The sequence below is a fragment of the Myotis yumanensis genome, unplaced genomic scaffold, assembly GCF_028538775.1.
Source record: "Myotis yumanensis isolate MYYU_CA2020_CCGP unplaced genomic scaffold, mMyoYum1.0.hap1 SCAF_3, whole genome shotgun sequence".
Classification (NCBI taxonomy): domain Eukaryota; kingdom Metazoa; phylum Chordata; class Mammalia; order Chiroptera; family Vespertilionidae; genus Myotis; species Myotis yumanensis.
Genome location: NW_027223754.1, coordinates 202461709 through 202480607, shown reverse-complemented (window position 1 = coordinate 202480607; position 18899 = coordinate 202461709). Strand labels below are relative to the sequence as shown.

Genomic DNA, 18899 nt, shown 5'->3' with positions numbered 1-18899 from the left:
CCAGGGTCGCGCACGGCCCCCGGCCGGCAGCCATCCCCCAGGCCCGCGGGGCGGGAGGGGTGCGCATGCGGCGGGAGGGGGCCGTGACTCACCGCCTGAAACCCAACACCCGCCGGCTCCCCTCCCCCAGCTCTCCCCCAGCTCCGGCTGGGCGGCCGCGGCGACACCTAAAAGAATGAAGGGGCGCCCGGGCCCGCGGCGCCCCCGGCCGGATCGCGAGCGGGTCCCGGCGGCCCCCGGCGCGGAGCGCTCTCGGTGGCTCGGGCCCTGGGCTCGGCGAGCAGCCGCCGCCGCCGGGGCGCGAGCCAGAAGGGAGGCCCGGAGGCCGGAGCAGGAGGCGGCGGCGGCGGTGGAGGGCCGGGGCCCGCGGTAGCTGCGGCAAGCGAGTCCGGGGAGGGGGCGCCCGGGCTGGGAACCCCCCCGGCCCCCGGCCCGGCCGAGCGAGGACAAAGCCCCCGGCCACGGCTGCGGCCTGCGCCGCGCGGCACAAAGGGCGAGTGGCGACACGCTCCCATCCCCCTCCAGCGGGGGGTGGCCCGGGCCGGGGGCGGCGGGGAGGTGGGGAAGCCCCGGCCGCCCCGCCCCTCGCCCCCCTCCCCCGGGACCCGCCAGCGCGCCGCCCCGCCCCCGCCCGTCTGCCCGTCCTCCCGGGGAGGGCTCGGGGGGCGCGGCGCCCACATAACACTCCCCTCCTGCGCTCGGAGCCACCCCCTCTCCCCTCCCTCCTGCAAACACCACCGCCTCTCCTGCCACCGCCGCCACCTCGCCCGCCGCTCCTCAGTGCGCGCGGCCGGTGGGCGGTGCGCGGACCGTGCGCGCCGGGGGCGCCAGATGTGCAGTCCCCGCCGCCGCCAGTGACCCAGCCGCAGCCCCAGTTGGATCCGGCCGCCTCCTCCATGCTGCGGGGGCGACGTTGAGCGCGCACCCTGACTTCCCTCGGCGGGGACCCCCCGACACCCCCAGTGCCGTGTGCCGGGTCCTGCCCTGTCCATTCCACTCGTCCCGAGTTTGGCCATGGAGGGGGCCGCTGCGCCCGCGGCCCGGGACGGCCCCGACTTGGGGCCGGGGGCGCCGGGTTCTCCCCCGGAGGCGGTGGCGGGGGCGACCGCAGCCCCCGCAGCGGCGGCCCCGGAGCCCAGGAAGCCGCACGGGGTGAAGCGGCATCACCACAAGCACAACTTGAAGCACCGCTACGAGCTGCAGGAGACGCTGGGCAAAGGCACCTACGGCAAAGTCAAGAGGGCCACCGAGAGGTTCTCGGGCCGAGTGGTGAGTGCGGGAAGCCCCGGGGGGCGCGGCCCGACGCACTGGGGACCGAGGGCGCCAGGGGCGGGGGTCTCGGGTGCTGCGTCTCTCTGGTCTGAGAGGGGGCTTTCCGGGAACCCTCAGACAGCTCCACTCTGCCCCCAGCTCCCCGTGACTCAGGCGTGTTTCTCTCCTGAAACACTTGTTACATCCTGTCTGCGCATATTTTGGGGGGTTTTATCCCAGCAGCAAAGTAGTGTTTATGATTTGCAAACACTTTGCAAGGTTGGGACCGTCGGGGTCTCCCTCTAGGGCGCGCGTTCAGACCATGCCCTGGAATGCCTTATTGCTCCAACTCCAAACCAGGTCCAAGCTCTCAGCTCAGAGCTGGTCCCCCAGATCCCGTGTCCTGCAGATGAATACGACCCTCCTGCCCCCCACCCTCCCACTCATCCTCCCTATCACCTGGATGCTGCTGTCGCTGCAAGGGAGGGCGCACTCCTGCCTGTTTTTTTCAGAGAGAAGGTTAGGGAGCAAAAAGTAAAGGCTGCTGCAGGCATGAGGGCTGTGACAGTTTGGCCTGGCTTCTGGGAGGACTGAGATGCCCAGGGCATGAGTAGCCACACAGACGCTGAGTTGCAGCCGACTCAATTACACTTCAGGTCCTGGCTGCAAGGGCTACTAAATTGCTTTAGGAGTCTGGCCCAGCCGCCCCACTCTCTCTGACAGCTGAAACCCCGCCAGCATCCGGGCATCATTTGCACGGCCCCAAAGAGCTCCTCGAGTGCCTTGGGGGTCTCTAGATGGTCGCCAACTTGGTTTGTTGTCATTTTCCTTTCTGCAGAACAGGCCCCAGTAATCCACACGCCTTGTGGCTAGAGGATTGGGTTCAAAGTGACTGACGGCTGCAGAAGGATTTTGTGTGGTGTGTGGCAGAAAATTAACAGGGTACTTTGATTTGAAGCATATCTGATGCATTTTAATCGATTTAGCGCCAGACTAATTTTGGGACTCCTTGTGTGCACATTTTGGGGTGTTTCGTGACCCAGGGTTGGTTATAAACTTAACAAGTTGGGGGGGGGCAGGGGGGAAGCAAAATGAATCGTTGAATGAATTGGTAGGTTGATGTTGGTATTTTTCTTTTGCATATGTGCAGAGATTGTTCTGTGAAAAGGGGGGCACCAATCAGAAAGTTCAGCCCCCCCCCCCCCCAATTCTCAAATATTTGGATTCCTGGATAACTCCCTCATTCTAAGCGTCCCTGTTTGGGTTGATATAACTTTATCCTATAGCTTAAAAAAAAAAGTCTGTTGTAGGTTCATTGGAAATTTGAGACATTGTACATTATGTATTTTAGGCTGTCTCCAATTTAAAAATTCTATAGCAAGCAAAAGTAGTGGAGAAATTCACTCTGGGCAGGTGCCATTTTTGAAGGCTGAAAATATTTAAAGAGGACATGTTTGTAACGATGCCCTTTGGGGAACACCTTTCCAGGTTTGTGGAAGAAGAGGCTGAGCAACGTGCACTTCATTCATGCTTTTCTTCTGAGGTGATATTCCCCAGGCTGGATGTTGAATAAGCAAAAACTAAGCTTAGCTCCTTGCCCGTGTTGTCTTAATAGCTGTTGAAGAATCGCGCTGGGAAGTTGGAAAGTGGGATAATGAAAAACAGACGCGGTTGGAGCTGCAGGTTGAGGATGTGGGCTTGTGAGGGGTTGAGTGGTAAGGGTGTGTCTGGGGGGATCTGTGAGGGGACACAGAAGCCTGAATGCTGGGGAGCTGCCCCAAACTGAGAGAATGAAACCTTGTGTTATGGCAGCTACCTTTCTGAGTTTCACTGGAGCTTCCTGTCAGGCATTCCTCTCACTGTCGGATCCACAGAGTAAGTCAGAGTGGAAGGGACTGCATCAGTAGAGGGGAGCCTGCCCTTCTCTTTCTGTGGGTGTCTCCCGGTATTTGCAGAAACTCTGAGCATTCCGTCGGGATTTAATTGAAAGCCCACTAGGGGGCGCCCTGAGAACGGAAGAGGCTCATTTCTCAGTCGCAAAGACTTCAGTCCTGGATGTTATTGTCCAGCCCTAGTTCAGTTTCCCATTGTGCTGTTTATTTCAGCCCCATCTCTTGTTTTACTCAAAAATTAATGCAGAGATTTTGAATCTGGTAGCAGATCCAGCCCCAGAAACCGACAATCTCCAAACTGCTTTCAACTGGATAGATGCGCTTACAATGTCAGCAAAATCATCTGGTGAAAACCTCGCATTAAATAGGTGGGAAAACTAGTGGGTTGAGGTGGGGTGAATGGGAGGCCTCCTTGGCCTTGAGTCCTCCCCCTGCTGAGCACACTGCTCACAGGCAGTGTAAGGACTTAAGTGAGAAGCAGGAATTGTCAGGTGGAAAATTCCCTGTGCTTGGCTGAACAGAAAATAAAACAAACATAAAAAAAATTTGGTCAATGAGTTGTTCTTGCCATACAGCGCTTGGTGACTCAGAATCTGTCAAGAGCAGCAAGATATTTTCATTTAAACTGGAAGTTTTCTTCTGGTTCCAAGGATGCGCTAAACGGCTACAATTTACTTGTAAGGTACCATTGAGGTGACTTGACAAGCGCTGTCTCAATATTGCCTTTTCACTCTTCAGGGAGAATTCCGCAGTGATTTATTTTCATTTGTAGCCTCGCCTTTTAGAGCACTTCTCATGAGGTGTGGTGGTTTTAAGCAACTTTGCCAATGCGAGTGACTGGAGTCCGGTGTTGGGTGTCAGGCTGCATGAGATGCTGTGCAATCAGTACTCCTGAGACAGAGAAGTGTTTAAAAACAAGAATGTTGTGGCTTTTAATTGCATGTCTGGAGGGCCTTCTGAATCAAACAAAACACCACACAGCATCATCTTCTGTGAAAGGCAGTTCCAAAAAGTGTTGCAGAACCAGGAAATTGGATCAGCTAGTCCAGCCCTCCGCGTGGTCCACGCATCTTCCCCTCTTCAATCCCAAATGTGGTCTTGAGGCCACTGCCTGAGCCTGTCCACAAGACAGGGACTTCCAGAAATTAACAAGCCCAACAAGGAGGTACTCTTGCAGAAGGGCTAAGAACCCTGGCTGACATTCAAATCCTGACCCATTCCTTGCTAGCCTTGTGACCTTGTGCAAGCTATGCAGCAGTTTGAAACCTCAGTTTTCTCATCTGTAAAACGGGCAAATAATGGTACTAAGTTCATGGGCTTATTGTGAGAATTGAGTAAAATTATCTATAGAAAGCCTCAAATGGGGAAATACTAGTAAGCCCATTTCAGTTGCCTCTTTAGCAAGTTCTCCCCTCCCCCCTCATTTTACTTGGACTTCCATTTAGATTTTACACCATCAGAAAGTCATGATGCTTGGACAGCCTTGTATCATTCAGAGAGAAAGAGAGAGAAGAAATAATCAACCTTTCAGGTTAATTAGGGAATGCTAGGGAAGTGTGCCCACAGGAAGCCAAGGCAGCCATATTCCAGTAGGCTCTGGAAGTATTTCTGAAGCCTTGAATTTAGGCTTTGTTTATTGCAGAATTCTTGTTTTGCTACAATTTTGGCCACGCTGTCGAGTGAGCCCCTGTGTCGAAACACGGCATGCATTTTCTTTGAGCCAAACTCCCTAGACCTTCAGGCAGCACAAAATATTGACAAAACATACCAAAACCAAGAACAACATTTTGGGGAGAGGTGTCATGTGATCACCTCACTGCCAAGAGCCAAATTCAACTTTCCCTGGGCACCAGGTTATCTCTGGTACGTGGTGTTGTATAAGCAGGAGGAAAGGTCTGTGGGAGGGGTCTGGCATGGGAGTGGCAGGACTGGTGGGCAGCGTGTGCCCCCAGGTCCTAGAGCACTAGCTGGGGTGATGGGCCATCCTCACTTGGCAAAGCTACTGATTTGACCCAAAATGGGTGTTTTCAGCATTGGCCCTGTTATTCATAGCCTGGTGCTGGAATATTTGCAGATCAAGGGAGTGAATTAGCAGGCTGGCCTGCTGAGCCAGGGCAGGGCGTGTGTGGCTGTCATATGCACATGTCGGAGGTGCCATGTTGCAGCTAAGACCCGACTCCAGTTTCAGGGATCGAGGGACCTCGGCACACGTGTGGTCCAAACTTCTTATCCTGGAGGTGGGAAAAGTAGGGCACAGAAGCGTTAAGTGACTTTTCTGAGGTTGCACAGCTCCTAAGTGACTGGGCTGGGTCTAAGAATCCTGATTCTTGGTTTGGTATTTTTCCATCACTCATTTCATAAATCTTTCCTAGAGCAAGACATGATCCTCACTCTTAAAGAGCATATAATCTGGTAGCAAAGATGAAATGTACTTACAAATATTGAACTAATTCAGCTCAGTTCAACAAAGATTTATTACCATCTGCCATATGCTTCTCGCCATGTTATAAATGCTGGGACATAGACGAAGAACTTACCGTCTGGCAAGAGAGATAGAATTAAGCAGTTGCTAGGCCATGGGTTCCTCTTCTATGCAGGACTTGGTGATTTCAGGTGATTTTCAAGTCGGAATGTAGTTCATTGAAGCTTAGTTCAATGAGTTTGATCCTGGAGAGGAACACCCCTTCCCAGTATTAGCCCTGCTGCTATTATTACTACCCGCTGATATCTTGGAGAGCCTGGGGTGTGTCTACTTCACAGACATTTTCTCTGATCCTCTCGTCAGTGCTAAGAGGTATGTACTCTAGTTAGACCCATTTAATAGATAGGGACAGTGAGGCTTTAGGGAGGTTTGGTAACTTGTCCAGGGTTTATACAGTTAGACAGTGTCAAATACATCGATCTGTTTTGAAACATGTTGCTTTTAGAGAAATGGAGAACCTTCCTTATGTTGTCCAGCTGGTCACTTCTGGATTTGGGCGTGGTTGCTCCACTCCTGGTGCCAGAAGACCAGCCATGGGGTGATTATTTTCCTGGGGGAGGGTTTCTCGCTGTTGTTCAGCAGGGGATCTAGAGAAGAGGCCATGGAATACTGTACGATTAGGGACAACAAGTGCTGTTGAAGATGACCTTTGATTTGAGTTTCAGAAGACTGAAATATGGGGGCGGGGGTTTTCAGCTAGGGGGCAGATTCTAGGGTGAGCTGGGACCCAGAGGGAGGCAAGATGGGTAACATAGGATGGGGGTAATACTAATATATAATAACAACAGCTAATACTTCTTGAGTGATTATAACATGCCAGGCACATATAAACTGATTTAGTCCTTCTAATAATTCTGTAGTGACCTCATTTTCCAGATGAAGAAACTGAGTCACAGAGAGGTTCACTAGCCTGCCAAGGTCACAGGTCATGTGAATGCAGAGACCTTGGCCATCTCCCCTCCTCTAGGGGGCTGGGCTAGGTTCTGATCACAGTGGGGCCCTGAACCCTTCTGACTGGTGGGCTGGCTCTGAGCAGGGAGGCCGGCCCGGAGTTTTTCGCAAGAGTTAAGGTATGAGAAGATAAGAATCGGACGTTGGGAGAGAAAGATATGTCTGCTGGCGAACTATCTGCTCATTGAGCCACAAGTATGTTTTAATGAATCAGGTCAAAGAGCTCTCTACCTGGACACACACTGAGTTTTTTGTTGCCTAAGAATCCTCAGACTCTAGAAGCCCTAGGGGGCCTCGGGAGGTCAGCCCGTTCGCTTCTTTGCTTGGAGACAGAAATGCACACACACCACGCACCAGGTCTTCATGGCGTCATTTCCTCCTGGGAAGCATCAGCAGATAAGGGTTGAGTCAGGTATCTTGTCTGTTTTGTCGGTAAGCCCTGTCTGACCATCTTGAACTCACTGTCAATGCCTCGCATCATGCCAAGCACATAGTAGGTCCTCAACAAAGGCTTATAGAATGGAGCGGAAAGGAATACATTGAGCCGGGGGAATATTTTAGGAGGTGTAGAGGTTGGAGGTCATCATCTCTGACCTCACGGGAGCTTTTTGATGTGTTGGGAAGAAAAGACAATGGCTGGAAATGAATGGCCGATTACGTAGCAAAGTTTGCAAAGCCAGGCAGACCCTCCCCTGCACAAATTCCCTTTCTGTTACATGTGTTCATGCACTCGTTAGGGGAGAGAGAGAGAGAGAGAGAGAGAGACGTCTATCCAGGGCTTGTCAGCTTCCTGGCCTCGGCTTCCTGTCCTCAGTGGCTCCGGAGTCAGACAGCATAAGTCTCATTTGTCTTTCCCACATGAAAGTCCCGGAGCATCTGTAAGTTATGATTTGCGAAGTATCTGCTTTAAAGCAGAATGCGTTTATCATCACGCTGGCCCAGACAACACTGTGCAGTGCAGGAATGAGAAGATCCCAGGCCCCAGAACAGGAGGGGCCAGGCCAGATGACCCACCCATGAGCGGTGTCTGGCTGTATTGATAAAATTCTCTGGAAACGGCCCAGAAGCAGCCAGATGTTGACTTCACGGCGAAGCTCTTCAGTAAACTTTCAACTGCATGTTAAACCCGGGCTGGGCAGTTCCACTCCTAGGTCTGCCCAGGAGAAGTGCAAACACATGTCCACACAGAAACTTGCACATACATGTTCACAGCAGCATTATTCCTAAGAGCCCCAAAGTAGAAGCAACCCAGATAGTCACCGGCTGATGGATGGATCAAATAGGGGATGGTCATTTTATTCATGAATATTATTTATGGTCAATTCCATTCTTTTATTTATGGAGGACCTCTGGAATAGTATTCAGGAATAAAACGAAGTATGGATACATAGGTGAACTTGAAAACATGATGCTAAGTGAAGGAAGCCAGTCACAAAAGATCATGTATAAGGTATGGTTCTGTTTCTCTGAAGTATCTGAAGTAGTCAAATCCATGGAGACAGAAAATGGATTAGTGGTTGCCTAGGGTTGGGAGTGGCTGCTAATGGGCATGGGGTTTCTTTTGGGGAATGAAAGTGTTGGAAAGTTGGTCGTGATGAGGATTGCACCACTCTGAATATACTAAAAGCTCTGACTTAGACGTTTTAAATGGGTGAATTGATGGTATGTGAATTAGATCTCAATGCATCTGTTATAAAGAACAACTGTGTTTCGGGGAGGTGATTGGGGAGTGGGATTGGGGGGGTAGAGGCTCCTATCTATCAGGCCCGCAAGACTCCAACCTGCGGGTCCAGGGAGCGCGCATGTGTATTTTGTGTTAAGTGGAAAGCGTCGCCCTGTGTGCCATGGTCAAGGGAGAGTGCCCCGGTCCACATCCCATCCCAGCCCTTGACAGTCGTGTGACCTTGGGCTCCTCCCCAATCTCCTTTAAACCTGTTTTTCAGCTGCTCCTAATAGGTCTTATTTTATGGAGTGTTGAGAGGACTCGGGTGCTGTGGCTAACTAAGCTTTCAGCCCTGTGCTCAGTAGTAGGCGGGCAATCAGATCATATGTTACGTACGATAGTCTCAAAGGCACATCTGTACGAAGTAGAAAAAGGCCTTTCTCTGGGTGGATGAATGAAAAAGCTCCTTTCCTGACTACCTGAAGCCGCCCCAGGCGGGTGGCTGCGTGAGAACAGTGTGGGCTGGGTGCCTGTCACTTGCCCCTCCAAAGTGGGTTTCATCACGTTTCTGATCAGCTACTGTGCGTCACTACTCTGTGGCCGAAGATTCCCCGTGATGAAGACACAACATACTTTGGGGGTTGACACACCTTTTCCTGCCACTCTAGCAATAAACCCGATGCATTTAACGAGCACTTACTAAAGGGCTCAGGACTGTGGGATATTTCAGGGAATATGACGAGCCTTGCCGACAAGATACCGAGAAGTTAGTTGGGATGTGAAATGAACACATCTGGAATCATCTGAGAACAATGCAAGGTAGTATATCAATGAGGGGCGGAGGAAGAAGTCACGGCTGTGGAATCAGGCAGACTCGAGTTCAGATTCCTCCCCGCTACCGGGCAGCTGGACGATCTGGGCAAGCTGCCCGTTCCCTCGGAGCTTCTGCATTCTCATTTAGAAAAAGGCGGCTACCAAGTGGGATTCATGAGAAATGGGGTTTGGAGCCTGGTGCACAATAGGCTCTTGAAAACTAGAGCCAGCATTGTTATTTTGATGAGAAGTACTAGCATTGAGTACCTGGTGACCTTCTCATCTTGGATCATGGCTCCCCTTCTAAAAACCCTCTCCTGATTGCAAGGGAACTAAGTTCTGAATTTCCCTTGCCCTTTGAGGTTCCTTCCTGGGTATCGGAACCCTCACGTCCTTATTCCTCTGTCTTGGACCCGTATCCATTCCCTTCAGATCACGTAAACCGTATGGTTTTGGTGATTTGTGTGTATACATGCTGAGCTTGTTGCCCATTAGAAGGTAAACTGCATCCTGGTCTGTAGCCTGGTGCCAGGCGTATAATAGGTGCTCAGTCAATATGAATGAATGAATGAATGAATGAACAAATGAACAAGTGCATGAAGAGTACACCAGCAATCCTGAGACAGGGGAGTTCTGTGAATGTGGCAGGCAGTGGAGTGGGGAAGGCCCGATGGGACCTTCCTCCTCGTTTCCTGGGTCACCCCCCTCCTCGTCACTGTGAGGACATCTGTGGACAGCCCAGCATTGCCAGGTGCCTCTTGAATGCCCTGTGGTCCCGGAGAGGCAGAGCGAACCTGTTCCTCACCCTTGCAGGCTGCTCCCCAAAGCGCTGCTTTCTTGGGTTGCTTTCATACTTCCTGAGACTCCAGCCTCCCATCCGAGACACCCTGGCGATCAGCTCTGCGGAGTAGGCAGGCTTTAGATGCAAAGTGCATTTGCAAGGCTTTCAAAACATTGTATCCCGGTTGTAAATCAAGTACTTAAAGAATTGTAAACTGGCTGGAGTGCAGAGGTAATCTATGTCTGCAAGAAACACCATGGCGATCTGCCCTTTAAACTGGAGAAAAGAATTCCACTTGTTTACTTTCATTAGAGATATTCAGAGGCAGCCCGGGAAGGTGCTAAGAGGCCTCTGTGGTAGGTTCCCCTCCTTCCCTGGAAGGGGAGGGGACGGGTGGTGTTCAAGTGGTTTGGGGTGTGCAGCTTGAATCTCTTTCGCCCCAGGGCAGTTTCACAGTAAAAAATGGGGGCTGCTTCTCTGAGTATTTTCCAATGACCATTCGCTCCCCATCTTTTCCAGCTGACTCAAAAGCCACAAAGGCATCAATCAGATCTCGGCAGATTAGAAGGTTTCCTCCCCTCGCTGTTGTTATTTCACCTGTGATTCACCCCAAGTGCCTAAGGACACTCAGATGATCCCAGTCTTGTACAGCTGTGGTGGAAGGGAAGTGGACCATTCAACCTAGGAATCTAAAAGGGTGCATGGCCGTGACCTGGAGCCAGGCTGCCTGGGTTTGAGAGTCTCCCTCAAACCTCCTGTGTAACCTTGAGATAGTCAGCTTGACTCAGTTTCCTCATCTGTGAAATGGGAATGCTGGGAGGAGAAATGAGTTGTATGTCCAGTTCTCAGAAAAGTGTGTGGTCACAGTGACTGTTATCTCTATGTGTTCTTCTTGGGAGGCAGGACGGGGTCTCAGCCGTCTGTACCTCGAAAGTCTGGGCACAGCGCATCGCACATAGTAGGTGCCCCGGTGTTAAACCCCCTTTCTTCACCTGTAAGTTGAGGGGCTGGGACAAAATGTTCTCCAGAGCCCCTGCCAGGTCTTAGGAAGAGAATCCTGGTGTTCACTGAAAGGAATCGGGGAGATGTAGACTTCATTTCCTGTGGCCTGGTTTTTGGCAGAAGGACTCTGTACGGGGAGGGCGCGTACGTTCAGCTCCCAAACCTTTTTGAGATGGTTTGGTACAGGCTCTGTCAGGTGTGAGGAAAGTCTCCCATGGGGAGTGTCAGCTTGTGCTGGGGAGGACTTCTCACCCTCCCTGTTCTCTGGCCCTTTAGGGTCCCGTTCAGCTCTAGGCAGGCATTACTTTTTTTAAAAAACATATTTTTATTGATTTCAGAGAGGAAGGGAGAAGGAGAGAGAGATAGAAGCATCAATGATGAGAGAGAATCATTGACTTGCTGTCTCCTGCATGCCCCTTACTGGGGATTGAGCCTGCAACCCAGGCATGTGCCCTGACCGGGAATCAAACCGTGATCTCCTGGTTCATGGGTCGATGCTCAGCCACTGAGCCATGCTGGCCAGGTAGGCCCTACTTTTTAAGCATGTCTGTTGTGAGGTGGGTTCTGAACTAGGCTCTTTGTGAATTAGAGAATTCTGGCTTTCAAAGAACCTACCCATTTTCTCATCTGCACAGTGGAGTGGTAATAGTGGAGCCTGCCTCCTATGTTGTCCTCAGGATGCAGGGAGGGTGCTGAGAACAGTGCCGGGCGTGTAGCAGGTCTCGGTACATGCTAACTGTTATTATTTGGGGTTCAGGGTGGGGGGCCAGCTCATATTCTGCTGGGTTGCTTGGAACGCTCTTTGCTCGTTCCTTAGAGGCTTTGCTTTTGGTCCCAATGAAGCCAGAGCCCTGGCTGCCTCTGCTCTCAGTTGTGCCTTTGGGTCTCCCTGGAGTGTCTCCCACTTTTCTCCCAGTGGCTTTAGCAGTGGGGGCGGGGGGGGGCATTCAGCATCCATTCAGCCTGGGTCCTTCATCCTGGTGACTGGTGGGCTGGAGGCAAGACCTGGAGGATGAGGAAAAGACTAAGGAGGGGCCCTGTCCCCAAGGCAAGAGATGTTTTTGGCAGCCTCAGTTAAAAGGAAGAATTGACTCCCTAACATGTTTTGATGTCTATTGCAACCTTAAAGATGAAATCAGTTGATCAATCAACCAAGCTCACCTTTAGGGAGCACTTTATACTTGCCAGGCCAGGGGGTAAGCACATTGCCTGGCTCATCTCACTGACTTTCTTGTTGGCCTTAGTCCAGGGGTGGGCAAACTTTTTGACTCGAGGGCCACAATGGGTTCTTAAACTGGACTGGAGGGCCGGAACAAAAGCATGGATGGAGTGTTTGTGTGAACTAATATAAATTCAAAGTAAACATCATTACATAAAAGGGTACGGTCTTTTTTTTTTTTAGTTTTATTCATTTCAAACGGGCCGGATCTGGCCCGCGGGCCATAGTTTGCCCATGGCTGCCTTAGACCCAGCCTGTGAGAGAGATGCTATTGGCACCCCCACTTGACCACAGAGGGTCTGATGATGGCAGGAATGAAGCCCACGTCTGCCTGAGTTCTCAGCGGTGACCCTAAGCAGCTTCCTAAGAAGGAGTAGAACTATCTTTGTCACTTTTTCTTGTGGCAGGTGTTCCTTCTGTTTCTCCCAGACAGCACATTTAAAAATATGTATGTCTTCAGGTATTTGTTGAGCTCCTCCTCAGTGCCAGGGACTGTGTAGGCATGGTGTTGGGGGGCGGGGGGCAATAAGGGACAAGATATGACCTCTGCCCCAAAGGAGCTCATCACCTCTTGGTTGTAGAAGGTGTACCTACCGGTCATTTCTAGATCCCCATCTTGTGGTCCACACTTACCCTTCCTTGCTGGTCCGTTCAAGGAAACCGATTCCTTTGGGTTAGTTTTTTTTTTTTAATCTCTCAGAATTCCTTCCTTTGCTTCAAGCACATCCATTATACAGCCTTGATTTTCACAGAATCAATTAAAAAAGATGCCAACGAACTTGGAGAAGCTCTTCGCAGTCCATCGCATAATTGTGGTGAGTGGTTCTGGGTAGATTGGAAAGTGAACTCTTCTCTAAGCCGCAGAAGCAGTGGGAGGGAAGAAGCTGATAGTCTGTCCATCTGCTGAGTGCAGAGCCCAGCACCAGTGTGGATGGAAAGGCAGGGCAGGGCAGTGATGCGCTCATGCCAGGGAGAAGTCCCCTTTGCAGCTTCCTCAAGGTTAATTGATAACTTTTCTGGGGCAGAATCAAATGGAATGCTCAGGGAGGGACCCAGTGTGTGGGCATGCAAGTAGCTGGTAGCAGGAATCCTGGAGAGGGGAGGAATTAAGTGGAAATCTCTACTAATCGTATCCACCTTCTTGAGTGTGTGTGTTTGTTTGTCTGTGTGTGTGTGTGTGTGTGTGTGTGTGTGTGTTCCTTTCCCTAACAGCCCTAATAGCAGGAAAGATTTAGTGAGTGATGAGTGTGTGCCAGGCACTGTTCTAAGTACTTTACATGCCTTCTATCCTCTGAGCCTGTGTTATTAGTGTATTCATTTTGCAGACGAGGAAGGAGAGACTTAGAGAGATCAAGTGACTGGCCCAAAGTCGCAGAGCGGGATTTAGGGCTGGGCTGTAGAACATCAGGGTCATGGTTGTAACCACTGGGCCCCAGGGCCTCTCATGGGTATGGAGCCCTGTGAGCCTCTGCTTTGGTTTGTTGAACCATGATGTAAAGCTCAGAGAAAGTTGTCTCCAGGCTGCGAGACAGCAATTTGAGGAACTTGGTTCCAAAATCTTGATTTTTCCGTGTCTTACTCATTTTTCTCCTCCTAGTGTTCAGTGCCTGGCACACGAGAAGAATGCAATAAAAATTTGTTGAATGGCTGTGGCGTGTCCTGAGTCTGGGGATGTCGTCAGGAGACTTGGGAGTCAGTCCCAGCATTGCCACAGCTTCAGCTGCATGACCTTGGGCAAGAGATGTCCCTTCTGTGACTTCAACCAGCTTATCTGTGAGAGGAGAGCTCTGGGCCTAAGTTTTGTTTTAGGATTCATTATTCAGTCAACAAATATTTGTTGAATGCCTGCTATGTGTCCAACATGATTCTGCTCTGGGCGACAGGGAGAGAGCGATGATGACAATGAGACAGATTCCTGCTCTCTCACTCAGAGCTTACATTACAGCCTCTTTCAGATTCTGCCTTTGGTGAACCCTCATGTCTCACCCCCAAATTGCTTCAAAGCGGCGGGGGCTGAATCCTCTCTTGTTTGCTTTTCTTCACTGGAAGGCGTGTCCCACCAGGGCAGGATGTCCCTCGGTTCTACTGACTGGTACATCCCAAGTGCCTAGCACAGTGCCTGGCAAGTCAATATTGGTGACATGTGGCAGGCACGCCTGAATGAATGATTGCAGTGCCTCTCTTGCTAACAGAATCTCAGATATAAAAATTCTGCGCTTAAAGCGCAAGAAGAACATTATGGCTCCAAAGTGCCATTTTCCAGGAAAAACACTTTTTTTTTTTTTTTAAAGGCAAGATGCAGCTGAGAGTGGGAAGGTTTGTTACCTCTCTAGCTGAGGGATTAGCACATCGGACAGGATTCCTCGATTATTTTCCTCTGGCGATGCCTTTTGCAAACCAGAGAAAAAAACAAAAACTCGTCCGATCCCCCCACCCCCTTTGCTTCAAGCCAGAAAAAGCACTTGCTTCTTAAAATACAGCTCATGAAGGGAAAAATTATAACAAATATTTTGCATTTCTCTGGTGGCGGCACAGTCTGAATTCCTCTCAGCCCCACAACGAGTTCTAATTTTATGAAATGTTTGGATTAGCCCCCAATTTTCCGGTGGAATTTGGGAGGCTTGTGTTTGTACTCAAGCTGGAAGTGAAGAAATCTCATAAAATCCGTGCAGTGTCTCGGGCCCAGTGGGACGTTCTAGCCAGGGACAAAATGACCATCAACGGAATGACGGGGAAGAGAGAGAGCGAGCTCTCTGACAGCTGTGGGCAGGCCTTTCGGACGGTGGTGTGTTCTTGAACCACAGTCTCTGGGGCTTGGCTGGGCTGCATACCACTTCCAACTGATCATGGGCTATAAAAATTCCAGCCCAAGCACAGTACCTTGTACCTGACCTTGTTTCTTCAGATCCTGGAGCCTGAGAACATTAGGGCATCTGGTAATTGGGTGAGAGGCGTTTGATAACACATGGAGCTCTGTTCCCGCACTCCCCGCATGCCGCCCCTGGCACGTATTGCCTTGTGTTACAGTTTCCAGTTTACTTATCTGTTTCTGCCTCTAGCCCTGCACTGTCTTCGATGGACACACGTGGCTGTTAAAATGAAAATTAAGTACAATTAAATAAAATGAAAATTTCAGTGCCTTGGTCGTCCTAGCCACTTTTTGAGTGCTTAATAACCCTCTGTGGCTAGTGGTTACCATTGGACAGTGCAGAAAACGTAATTTCTGTCATCATGGAAAGTTATGAAGGGCAGACCTGCTCTGGATGCTGAGTTTAATCATTGCTGTGACACACTCCACCCCTTGTTTTGCTTGATTAGCTCCATACGTAGCCCTTGTCACCATCTGTAAATGATCTCTAAGCAACCTCATTCGTCATCTTTTCTGTGCCTTCAGTGTCTAGGACAGTGCCTGGTATGTAGTGAGCGCCCAGTAAAGACGTTTAGAATGAACGAATGAAGCTGTCTGATTCAGCATTGCTTGGCATGTGCCTCGCACACAGTGGGCCTTCAGAAAATTGAACGAATTCTTCTAGAGTTGTAACCATTGAATGGATTCATCCGATAGTTCTTGAGCACAGATTATGTGTCAGGCTCTGGAGATACAGTGATGAGCAAACAGACACGATTCTCTAGTAAAGGAGCTTATCCAATCCAATTGTTCTTAAATTTTTGGCGACGTGTGAATCTCCTGGGTGTGCCTGTTAAAATGCACCCTCCTCAGCGCCCACCCCAGAGAATCCGACCCAGCAGGTCTGGGGTGGGACTCAGGGTGACCTGAGACCCTGAGATGCTTTAACCGGGCAACCCAAGTGAGTGTGAGGAGTTGGTCCATAGTCTTTACTTGGAGAAACACAGCAGCGGGAAGCTAGTTGTTGTATTCATCTGGGGATACACCACCCCGTTTTCTTTAGCCCACCCCTTCTCTTGTGATAATCAGAAGACCCTGTCTTCTTACATTGGACCTGAAGCTTGAGGTCTCTTTGCTATTATCCTTCCATGGAGTAATAATAATAATAATAACAAAAATAAACAGTTGCATGCAGTAGTAGTGCCAGGCGAGAATCCAAGCACGTTAAATCATTCACCTAACTTCATCCTCGAGGTACTCTTAAAAGGTATGTACCATTATTATCCTCATTTTACAGTGGATAAACTGAGGCCCAGCAATTTAAGTCACTTGCCCATGAAGTGCTGCTCACGGTCACTGGGCTTTGAGCAGCTGCCTTCCAAATGCCAAATGGGCCTTTATCTCCTTTTCTGCCGGTTGCTCAGGATCAAAGTGCAAGTATATTTCTGAATTGCCTGTTTAGGGGATTAACACATTTGGTCATTATGAGCTCTGTTGATCTGCAGATGCTCATCACTGACCTCAAGAAGCATAATTCATTCATTCAGTGAACATTCCCTTGGTCCTACTATGCACCAGGCCTGTGTGGTTCTTACATCTGGCCTAAAGTGGGGACAGAGACATACGCAGGGACTTCCTGAGAAAGGGTCACACCCAAGATGGGTCTATCATCTAGACAGGAAAAGCAAAGCAGACCTTAAAAACTAGGAGTTCCTTCATTTTGCTACTTGTGACTCAGTTTTTACAGTTTTGCCATAGAATATGCCCGTTTCACCCAGTAGGGGTTCATTGTGGGTGTATTTTGTATATGTGGAGGGGGGTCCAACGCAAGGAAGGATGTGTCTGCCTTCCACCCTTTTTTAACTACTTAGCAAGGCAGGAAACCCCGTAGAGTGGGGCGTGCCCAGCACTCCTGACCCACTTGGAAGAACCTGGACAGAGGAGAGTGAAAGGGAGAGCAGTGAACGTCTATGGAACACAGTGTGTCTTCTGCAAGACACCGAATGAGGCAGTACACATGCGTCCCCTCGTTTCACCGCAACTCTGTGGCATGTAGTGACTCTTATCCCCACTTTGCAGTTAAGGAAGTTGATGCTCAGAAAGAGTAACCGATCTGCTCCAGTAATCACAGTAGGTCAAAACTCGGGTCCTTCTGGGCCTCTTCCCGCTACCCCACTGGTTCTCAGTCCCAGCTGAGCGTTAAAAAAGCTTTCTGGGGATGGGGCGCAAGCATCGGGAGTTTTAAACTGTCCCCTAGGTTGCTGTAATGCACTGCTGGAGTTGAGAGCCACTGGCTGAAGCACGCGGACTGTGGAGGTCCAAGGATCTGTACTCCTGAAGGTGTCCCCATCCATGTCTGGTCACGCTGGGGCCTGGTCCGTAGGAAGGTGGATCCCCCCCCACCCCCCCCCCCCCCCCCCCGACTCTTGCCCCCAGTATGCATTCTTCAGTGGGGACTGTGTGTCGGAAGCCATCCCACGGGGCCTGGGCCGGGACCTTCGGCTCTGTTGCATCAGAGGCTGCCCATAAATCGGCAGCCGGCTTGTTTTCTTTTTAGGCCCCAGCTGTCGCGACCTTTGTGTGTCTGTTTATTTCAGGGAAATAATTCCATCCTGCAAACTTGATTCCCTAGGGGCTACAGAAGTACATTTGGAGGGACTTCTTTTAGTGGGGTGACCTGAAGTGTCCTCTTAAAAGAGGCTACAGCTGTCCCCTTCCTCCCAACCCCTGTCTCACTTTGCCTTCTGACATCGCCCTCTCAGGCTCATATTTTGAGGCTCTCACTGTAGTGTTCTTACTTACACCTCTGCATACGGTTTATTTGTTAATAATAGTTATTCAAAAAGCAGTTTTGGAGACTCTGCTGTATGTTGGACACACTCCTGGGCATTTTCTATATGTTATCTCATTGCATGTTGCCTTTTCTTGGCAGTCAGGAGAGTAAGCACAAGTCTGAACTCTGGGGATGATCCTTAGAATGGAGGAAGTTACAGTCGGGCCACAATTTGCTGGCCTTGTTGGAGAATGAGATGTCCCATGGACTGTAGAGGCCGCCATATTGGAGCCGTTGGTTTGGCTGGGATGGTGGTGGGAGGTTGGCTGATTGAACCGAAGGGTACGGGAAAGGCAGAGAGGAGCCCAGGAACCAGTACTGTTCAACCTGCATGAGCCTCGGTCAAGGAAATGGAGAATACCAGTTAATGCGACTCCTGGTTAAGTGGAGATATTACGTTATAATACAGAGTTCTAGATATATTTTTCCAGGTAACTGAAGCTCACTAAAAAGATTGTATCCATTTATTATGGAAATCTTTCTAAGTACATTCAGACTTTCTTGCTCCTTAAAACAAAGCACCTTGAAGAGAGGTTATCCTTGTCTTGATGTCTTCGGGGAACTTCTAAATAGTCCTCAGTACTGTGTTTTGGAATTCTCATGTCTGCTATTTATAGTTTGCCTATCTTCTCCCTCATCAACTTTCATTCCTTTTTTGTGACCTTTTTAAACAGTGAAATTCTTCTTTTTCCCTACAGCAAAAAGAATGCATGCTCAATACCGAACCCTCAGAGGACAAGATTAAAGGTGAAGTTAGTTGTCCTGTCTTGATTCTGTCAGTGAGGCTGTCCTAGCGACTTTCTAGTTCTATTTCCCCACTTGCCCACAGATTGGCCGTGACGAAGCTTGTTAGAACTGTTAGTAGGAAAACTACGGGTGATCATCTGTGGGGACTCAGTGCATGAATTTGATGACATTTCTTGGCTTTTCTAAGGTTTTGTTGCTCTTATGTGTATAGCGTTCACAGCTGAACAGTCCCTGACAGTGAGTCTAGTGAAGTTTTTTCTTCTCACGTAATAGACTGAGCCACTGTGGGGGAGTCGGGCAGGCCAGGGTCACCCAGTCAGTATGTGGCCAAGCTGAATCCCTTGACTGGAGTTCCAATGCGTTTCTCATTTCACCGCATCTTCTTTTTTAATTGCATTTGTTGGGGTTACATTGTTT

At 50.1% G+C, this 18899-nt stretch overlaps 1 protein-coding gene across 1 annotated transcript in view; it reads left to right on the top strand.

Annotated features, from left to right (window-relative positions):
- Positions 1 to 204: 204 nt before the first annotated feature.
- NUAK1 (NUAK family kinase 1) overlaps positions 205 to 18899 on the top strand; it is a 71504-nt gene continuing 52809 nt past the window's right edge. The window contains exon 1 of the mRNA XM_070410964.1: positions 205 to 1269. Coding sequence (XP_070267065.1) covers positions 1015 to 1269 — 255 coding nt within the window. The 5' untranslated portion in view covers positions 205 to 1014. The remainder of the gene's footprint in view (positions 1270 to 18899) is intronic.